The sequence below is a fragment of the Zootermopsis nevadensis genome, unplaced genomic scaffold (assembly GCF_977971745.1).
Source record: "Zootermopsis nevadensis isolate Lab colony 2312 unplaced genomic scaffold, Znev_1.0 Znev_ptg000008l, whole genome shotgun sequence".
Classification (NCBI taxonomy): Eukaryota; Metazoa; Arthropoda; class Insecta; order Blattodea; family Termopsidae; genus Zootermopsis; species Zootermopsis nevadensis.
The window spans coordinates 9,788,321-9,797,108 of NW_028259140.1; the positions used below are offsets into that span (position 1 = coordinate 9,788,321).

The following is an 8,788-nucleotide window of genomic DNA, read 5'->3' on the forward strand; positions in this document are numbered from 1 at the left end:
CACTTATGTCCATTTGTATGTAATTTTGAAAGAATTTTTATGAAACAAAATACAACAAACCCTCACTGTTGGCCTGTTCTCATGGAGAGTATATTCTAGAAAACCCCCACAATAAACAACACACTGATATCCAACAAAGTTTAAACCTTATGGGAAAAAAATAGGGTTATGGTAACCAAAGAAACATGATACTTAATATGTATAATTAATGGTCAATAAACGTGGAAGGGCAACAACGAAACAGTAAGGGACCTATGCCATGGTGCACAAATATTACAATTTTTCTGTCAACAATCAAAGCTGTAATGCAAAAACCCCAAAACCAAGGAGGATCATTGTACACTAATATGTGTACTGACAAACTGGTAAAAATAATCAGACTAATATACTGGTAGTAAGAGTTCATCTCCACACACAATCAAAAACACTTAGAAAGACGCCTTTAAAATGCTTTATTCATTCATTTTATTGTTTTAAACATGTACAACAATGATCCAAATATTGGCCAATACATATCAACATCTGATACTTCAAAGGTGCAGAATGTAATGGAATAAACAGACTTTACACACAATGGTGTGCTGTTCTTTGTTGTTTCTTTGTTAAGTGAACACTGCTATGCCATGAAATAATGCAAAAAACCCACATACTCCACTTTTCCACGATACAAACAAATGGCAGTAAACTATAACCTTACATAATTACAGTTTAGTCAAACATATATGTCAACATTTTTTTAGTGTTAACCACAGACACCCAGAACTTTCTGTGAATCTAAATCAACTATTTAATCAAGTGATATTACACCTTACACAATTTCCAAAATAATAATTTCCTAAAAGTAATCACAGTTACTAAAGCTAAGTGAAACTACTGGCTGTTCTATGCAAGACAGAAACCCAATGCCCTGTTTAAAACAATTCCCCATATAGGAGCTTCTTATCAAACAGGAATTCCCCAAGGGCACCGTAGTTGTCCAACATCTTGCCCAGTATAGATAACTTATGAGCAAGATCCTTCTGGCCTTTATACTGTTCTTCTAGGAAGTCTCCAGAGAGGTAATCAACCAGCTGTAAGCAATACATAACCTTAAAGAACTTGTAGGTTAGCCACTTACAATGCACAGAAATATTCAGATTCTTTAATGTTGTGCTAAAATCAAAACATGGAGGTTGTTAGCTGTAAGTTCCTAAATACATTTAACATGGCTTAGAGTGGGTGTGAACCCCTTAGGACTTTAGAGAATTTACCAAGAAAAATGCATAATGGTAAACCTTAACGTATGGCCCATTCCAATTTACTTTCCACAACAAATCTATATTTAAATATCACAGGCAGTAACACAGGAAATGGAAAGAAATCATGTAATAAAACATACATGGTAATCATTGAAGGCATCCTCCTCCTTAGATGGATTCTCGCAGACAGTGATGATGTCACGAATCTTGCTTGTAACATTTGACTCTAGATTCAAAGCATCCGTGAGGGCTTCAAAACCAGTATCCCATCTCTCATGCAGGGGCTCCTGAACGAAATCGATGTGTAACACGGTTAACTTACATAGGTAACGTAACCAACTATGTGTACACATAGACGCTTATTTCAATTAGAAATGTACACAGTTTGATTTACAGCATACATCTTCTGGTACCCATAAATGTGTATGACTTTACAAAACTTTCTGTATACATTTTAAAAACAAAAGCAAAAAGCAAATAACACAAAATATCATATGCCATTTTTATAAATAAGCAGATACAGTGTTATATGGCTGCATATTCCCTATTTCCCAGACAGAAATTACAAGTTACATCTGGCCTACTTAATTCGTAAGAAAAAATTTATAAGCTTTTTTCTCACCTTCCTGCAAAATAACCTTTCCTAGCCTTCACACATAAATTACCAATTTTTTAAAAGGTGTTACAGCACCATTACAAAATAAATAAAATTAAACTCTTGAATAAATCATTCCACAATAGCCCAGTACTAACTTTCAAATGACTTTTTTCTTACTTTTGATTTGTTTTATTTTCTTACTATACATGGGTACCTAAAAAATCACACCAAAAATAAATATATAAGGCTTTAAATATTCATGTCTGTAATGACAGGTTTCTACTACTGTAGGAACCTTTTCTTCAACCAATCACCAACAGTACTTATGACGCCTATAATATAACCTATCCCAGAATGGGATGGAGGAATCAAACTGCTTTTATCAAAACATTTCTTATTTGGCAATTTCATCCTTTGTAAGAAAATCCTGCACTCTTCACCTACACAGCTGTTTTAAAATGTAGTTGCATGGCCTTTCACATATAAAAATATTACTGTTTTATTTTACTGCGCAATTAGATACAAAGCTAATTGTATGCATTTCTTGCACTAAGTGCACAAAACATTATGAGATAATGTTTACATGTTTCATCTCTGAAACTCCTAAATTAAATAAGACAAAACTTCTCGACATTTATTATGATTTCAAGTTTTCATGGCAGTGAGTCTTCTGGGTTGTAGCGCCATGTAGTCTGGCAGAAGTTTACAGAGTTTCAGAAGTCCTTGTCTCCATCATCAGGTGTCATTCATCGCCCTGATAATGGAGGCAGCAAGGACCTCTGAAACGTTGATAAACTTCTACCAGACTCCACATTGCTATAATGCAGAAGACAGCCATCTTCTTGATATCTGATTCAAATCATCCCGCATAACACTTACTTAACACAAAGCCCAAATTTAAACGAGTCAGTTTCTTTCAAAAGCACCTCAATGGAATTTTTACAGAGCACAAAAAATAGACCTCACAGAGATCAATCCCATTTACTTTAAAAATTGTTAATATCGTAAATATTTAACAGTACACAATAAAAAAATTTCTGAGTATGCACTATAGCTTTTGTATGATTAACTTTCTGAAAATATACCAGAATTGGTTTGTGAAGTAAATAAAATCATAAATAATGCATTTTTTAAATACAGAATGTTTTAAATGCAACCATAACTACAGCAGTTGGAACCAAATCATGTGTATGTGCTGACCACTCCAACCCCTCTAATCCCCTCACCCTTTACTTCTAATAGGCATAGAACACATCTGTTCTGTACTATATAAGAACCCCTCCACACACAAAATGAAAAAACCAACAGTGATACTGAATTCTTGCCGCTGTATCCTGTTGTTGCAGCTGATACACTGCTTGATATCGGTATGGCCATAGTTTCAGCCGTCACAAAATGAACAGATAAACGCTTCCTGTGTCCCTAAATTTTGTTACCAGTTGGTGGTATAAAGTAAAGTTTGCCCCCCCTACATGCCGTAAAGGCACTTGGGGTGAGTGGAGGTATAGCATTGAGGAGTCTGAGTGGGCCCCAGAGCCGGTCTGGACGCAGAGGCTAGAGGAAAAATCCTCTGTCTCCGTCGGGGATCGAACCCTGGCCGTCCAGCCTGTAGCTAGTCACTATACTGACTGAGCTATAGTTGGTGGTGTAATGCTGTCTTATTCAATGCTTCCTTGTCGGGATAAGCGGTGCTAAATGCTTCATGAACAGCAACAAATGAATTCAACGTGCAGTAATGTACAAAAACAAACACGTTCTACTCATGGGTACACCATGTCTGAACCTGCACGACTTTTGCAGCCTAGAAACAAAGGTGGCATTCACTAACATCACTGTGGAGGTCGAAACAATCTATTACACCAGGGTGGACCTGCATCTCGTTTCATTTTTTATACAACAGTAAATTACTGTTCAGATACATTTTTAAATGGAACACCCTACATTTATAACACTCATTTTCATTACATATTTTTACAGTAGATGCATCAGATTACATACCGGGTTCCGAATGAGTGTGCTGATATCAGAAGTAAGTTCACCACGCATGAGCAAGTATGAAATAATTTTTATGGCATGTTCACGTTCTTCACTTGCACTCTCAAAGAACATCTTGGCAAAACCAGGTCTGTTTACTGTATCCCTCGAAAAATGGGCACCCTGAAATAAAACAAAAATACCCTACTACATTTCACTGAATCGCTGACTGCAAGATGAGCCCCTACTACACACAGCCTCCATTTACCACAAGCTTCTTCTTCTTCTTCTTCCTGTGGCTCTACAACCCAGTGTGGGTCTTGGCCGCCTCTTCTGGATGTTTCTTGATCATTAAATATTCCTTTTACTGCCTATGTGGAGGATAGGGGCATCCTTTCAGAGGTTTCTAATCTATTTTCTAGACTTCTCGGATGACTGATCAGCCCATAACAAGGCCTCTACCAAAGACACGGGTGAGAAATGGCCGCTCAATTTTGCTTACAAAATATCTCATTCATGCTCGTAAGGTTCTATTATATGATGTAAATATATGACATGAGATCACGAGCTTTACTTCCCCTCTGAAGGAAGTCACGATTTGGATTTTATAACCTTTCAAAATCTGTCGACCTCGGCCGGCTTTGTACCCACAAACCTTGGGTCCAGGGGCGAACACGCAACCACTAGACCACCGATATTTAGGGATGTAACTATTTTAAATTTAAAATAAAATTACATTTAACAAATAATGAGACAACTGACCATTGCCATGTAAGTGAGTGCAGCGTTCAGCTCCTCTTGTACCTGCGCCCTCATTTTCAAAGTGCAAGGCTCCGCCATTGTGATCCACCTCTTTGGAATTTCAACTGCAGGAAGCTTACCTGTAAATATACTGAAACATTACTTCTCAATTATGGAAGCTAAAGAGTGCAGAGGAATGATAAAGATACAAGACACCCAAAATAATAATTTCAACTCACACATTGCACATTGAATTAATTCAATGAAGCCTAAATTCCATATAAATAATATTTAAATATTCAGTCCATACCTCAAAGAAAACAATGTGTTTCCATTACAATGGTCAGATGGTTAATGCTGTTTAGGGAAATTATCAGACAAAAATTATTATTTTCAGAAAAGCTATAAATCCACTGTGAGAGATCATTGAAGCAGGTGGTACATAAAATTACCACTTGTTTTTAAGGATTAAGAATACTGTTTATTCTAAGTGTTTTCATCTATTCGTATCAGTAATAGCTTATTCTTAACACTGGACATGACATATTATCAAAACCATTATTTCAGCAGTGCGGACAGGTGTGAAAGATCGTGCAGGGTACCACATAACAGGCTGGAGGACACATAATGGAAAAGGTGAAAAAGAGATGCAAGTTTTGTTCATGAGAACCTAACAAAGCATGTAACAAACCATGGTTACAAACCTTCATTAAAATCAACGGACACTTGGGAGATTGGGGACAGCAAATGAATAATCTGTAAAGTGGAATTGAGATCCGAGGTTCTCATAACATGCATCAGAACCTGGGGTAGTTCAGTCAGTAGTGCCCGACTACAAACTGGGTAACCAGGATTCGATCCCAACAGGGGCAGAGGATTTTTCCTCTAGCCTCTGCATCGAGGCCCTCTTTGGGGCCCACCCAGCCTCCTGTCAAATGGATACTAGGGTACTTTCCCAGGGGTAAGTGCGGCCACAGCGTGTGATGCTGACCACTCACCCCTACCTAGTGTCGAGGTTAGAATGAATAGGACCTATACCTCCTGTCCCACAGAGCACCTACATGGCATACAGCCGGGCAGCTTCGAAACAGTTAAAAGCTTTCACTCAATCACAAAAAAATCCTGTGCCCTTTTTTTAGTAATTTTAGCACAATGTATTAGTTTGAAGGCCACATGTTCAGTGGATATCTCTTTCCTGAAGCCAAACTGTTCTGGGACCAATACGTTGTTAGTCTGCATATGACGACATAACCTTCTCAAACACTTCACAAATGGTAGTAAATAATGAAACTGGCCAGCAGTTTGTCATACTAGCCGTCACCTTTCTTGTACAGTGGTCTCACTACTGCCAATTTAAGACAGCAAATACCACTGCTTCAAAATATGGAAAATTATATTCATGTGCAAATGAAGTGAATCCGATTCTGATGATCATTTCAAATTGTAATTATATAAAAGATAATTATGCACACTCATTTTCTGACATAACAATTTAGCCATTTAAAAAATGGCCTCATACTTACGTACATTGCAATTCTGCGGTCACAGAATGGGCACATATGGCAGCAATGACAAAAATTATTGCTTGCATGATTTTCATTATTATTTTAATTTCTTTCCACGGAGAGACTGAAAAGACACTAGAAACTGGCGTCGCTACCAAGTTAGGTTACGTAATGACGTATCAAACGCAAATTTAATAAAACAATGAACACTTTGAAAACGTAACAATGAGACGAAACTAGTGTAAATATATTTGTACACACTCGCTCTTTTGTCAACCTTTACACACACTGGCGTAGAAGGCGACCCAACCACTCAAATGGAATATTCGCTAGATAATGGCTACTATGCAATCATCTGCCGTACAGCTCATACTCAAAAATGTATGCACATTTCCCTACTGCGCAGATCCATGTTGCGTGCGCACTTGGCACGTGATGTTAAGTGGAGCTGGTGATGGTGCAATATTCTACAACACAAAGGGCTTCAAAGGTTAGGATTGGTAGTTTCTTAGCAGTCGAAGAGTGGTTCTTCTAGAGGAAGAATATTTGTTCGTGTTGAGCGGCAATAGATCAGGTTGAAGGCCTACTTATTGTTGGTAATTGTATTTCATAATACTCCACATTTCATATAAGTAAAATGTAGTGCATTGCGCCTATTTATGAATGGAACGTAATTTGTGGATGTTGATTTTCAGGTTCATCATGAAATTCTTGGTGGTTTTGTTTGGCCTTCTGGCTGTTAGCTCCGCCGAATTTTGCTACAATGATGTCGTTCGCAGTTGTAAACAGAAAGGTATCAGCCATTGACTATTACGAAGGTGGTTATCATTAGAACAGGAAGTCCACATACCAAGAATTTTTTGCAATTTATACATTTGTTGGTTTTGAAAGTCTGAATATAGTTCTTTTTTTGGCGATAGTTCATATGCTTTACTGTCTACAGAACAAATAAATAGTAATAATACCCATGAGCAACAGAAAATTCTTGTCAAGTGCAATATTTTCTTTTTGTCATTATATTTGAACATATTCGCGTATTTTGTGGTAAAAAAAAGTTTACAGCCTGAGATGGTATTACTTTTTTGTTATTTTAATGCTTATTCCATCCACAGTATTATTACTTTGTTTCAGCTGCTGTATTGTTGGAGGACTGTCATGCAAAGTATGGAGCAATTGATGCAGTCTTGCTAAATTTACAAAGCTATGTAAATGATCACATTTCCCTCAGCTTTGACTATCTGTTGACGGTGTGTATTCTATGTGTATATAGAGTGTCTTATATTGAAATTGAAAATTCGTTTTGCAGATGATAAAAACAAATTTAAAATGGATTGAAACTTTAACGCATTTTGCATGTTTTTGTTCCATACAGTCAACTCACTTTGGAAACCATGAGAAGAGTCGTGAGGGCTTTGAGAAGCTATTCCGGAAACTTTCTGACTCGACCTGGAATGATGCAATTGACCTGATCCAGTACATTACTAAGCGAGGAGGAGTCATGGACTTTCAAGCACGCAAGACTAAAGCGGAGGTAAGAAGTGTATGGTCTCATACTGTATAAAATTAAGTCTGTCTTAATTGCCATATATCATATGGGAATCTACTTAAATCTAATTGAAAGAGAAACATCTTACAAATACAATAAGAGCAAAAAATTTTGTATTAAATTAATTATGTGACAGTATTTTAATGGTGGCATAATAGCGACAGCATCGCTATTTATGTGCGCACACATTTTTATACTTATTCTGAGCACCATACCAGTAAAATATACATGGATTTAGTATACTGCATTAACTGTAAGTTTTGTATATCACAATTTAAAATTTTCAGCCTCGGAATGTTTATGAGCTGTATGAAATTGAAGCTTTGGCTCGAGGTTTGGATACCCAGAAGACGCTTGCTAAGTCAGCACTCGCTATCCATAGTGAAGCTACAAGACGCTGTGAAGGCTGCCATGATCCAGAGGTCAGTTTGTTAATGAAATGTCAAAGGAATTAAAGAGATGCGTGGCTTAAGATGCGAGTTTTTTTAACAGTGACTCCAAAATGTTTGAAACTCATCATATAATGATATGGCTAATCATTCAAGATTTTAATGCTACACAGATTATTAAAAAATTTTGTATGATTTTATACTTCATGCTTACATTGTTCACAGGTGTCTTCATACCTAGAAGAAAAGTTCATGCATCGTCAGGCCGAAGAGGTGCGCAAGTTGGCAGGTTATACTAGTGACTTGAAACGTCTTCTCTCTGAAAATAACCAGGCTAGCCTGTCACTTTTCTTGTTCGATGAATATCTCCAGAAGGCTGTCTAAGATCTGTTAACCAGCCCTTGGAAATTTAAATATCTTCTAGTTCTAATCAGAATGATTAGTAGTAGTCAAACTCTGGGTATGGTTTAGAATATTAATTAAAGATAAAACTTCAATGGGAAAGTTATTGTAACCATGTGCTGTTAGGCACAACTCAAAAGATTGCAAAAGTGTGGGATGCATTCCTTTGAGTGAGTGAGTGTTAAGATTAAAAGAAGTTTTGTAAAGTATGTACGTATAATATTCAGTCCTCAGTATCTTACCTGTGAACAGTTTAATTGTATTTTATTTGATTACATGTGAATAAAACTTTAGATTCTGTTGTATTTGAAATTCATGGAATTACATATTTCCAAATGTGCCCAGTTAAGCAATTACCATGAAAGCAAAGGTTTTTATATGTATAATCTTGAACA

General features: G+C 36.7%; 2 protein-coding genes across 4 annotated transcripts; one reads left to right on the forward strand and one right to left on the reverse strand.

The window, feature by feature from the left end:
* Positions 1 to 435: 435 nt before the first annotated feature.
* On the reverse strand, positions 436 to 6,387 carry Fer1HCH (ferritin 1 heavy chain). Of its 2 annotated transcripts, none has more exons than XM_022070378.2 (5): positions 6,075 to 6,387; positions 4,573 to 4,691; positions 3,835 to 3,993; positions 1,379 to 1,525; positions 436 to 1,070 (listed from the first exon to the last, which is right to left on the reverse strand). In XM_022070378.2, exons 2-5 carry the CDS (start codon positions 4,648 to 4,650, stop codon positions 912 to 914), a joined length of 543 nt encoding a protein of 180 aa, XP_021926070.1. In that variant the 5' UTR covers positions 4,651 to 4,691; positions 6,075 to 6,387; the 3' UTR covers positions 436 to 911. The 2 variants fall into 2 exon arrangements, with proteins under 2 accessions (XP_021926070.1, XP_021926069.1); XM_022070377.2 differs by having other exon boundaries at positions 6,079 to 6,386.
* A 113-nt stretch (positions 6,388 to 6,500) lies between these two features.
* Fer2LCH (ferritin 2 light chain) lies at positions 6,501 to 8,705 on the forward strand. Of its 2 annotated transcripts, none has more exons than XM_022070376.2 (6): positions 6,501 to 6,630; positions 6,752 to 6,849; positions 7,188 to 7,303; positions 7,429 to 7,587; positions 7,890 to 8,024; positions 8,217 to 8,705. In XM_022070376.2, exons 2-6 carry the CDS (start codon positions 6,759 to 6,761, stop codon positions 8,373 to 8,375), a joined length of 660 nt encoding a protein of 219 aa, XP_021926068.1. In that variant the 5' UTR covers positions 6,501 to 6,630; positions 6,752 to 6,758; the 3' UTR covers positions 8,376 to 8,705. The 2 variants fall into 2 exon arrangements, with proteins under 2 accessions (XP_021926068.1, XP_021926067.1); XM_022070375.2 differs by having other exon boundaries at positions 6,509 to 6,652.
* The last annotated feature ends 83 nt before the right edge of the window (positions 8,706 to 8,788 follow it).

Bases quoted from the DNA above. Each gene is read 5' to 3' on its own strand.
- Fer1HCH (XM_022070377.2), bottom strand. From the start codon at position 6,151: ATGAAAATCATGCAAGCAATAATTTTTGTCATTGCTGCCATATGTGCC. The intron at 1,526-3,834 runs GTATGTAATCTG...GATTTCGTTCAG, and splicing joins GCACACTCATTCGGAACCCG to GAGCCCCTGCATGAGAGATG. The intron at 1,071-1,378 runs GTATGTTTTATT...TATTGCTTACAG, and splicing joins ATGCCTTCAATGATTACCAT to CTGGTTGATTACCTCTCTGG.
- Fer2LCH (XM_022070376.2), top strand. From the start codon at position 6,759: ATGAAATTCTTGGTGGTTTTGTTTGGCCTTCTGGCTGTTAGCTCCGCC. The intron at 7,588-7,889 runs GTAAGAAGTGTA...TAAAATTTTCAG, and splicing joins CACGCAAGACTAAAGCGGAG to CCTCGGAATGTTTATGAGCT. The intron at 8,025-8,216 runs GTCAGTTTGTTA...CATTGTTCACAG, and splicing joins AAGGCTGCCATGATCCAGAG to GTGTCTTCATACCTAGAAGA.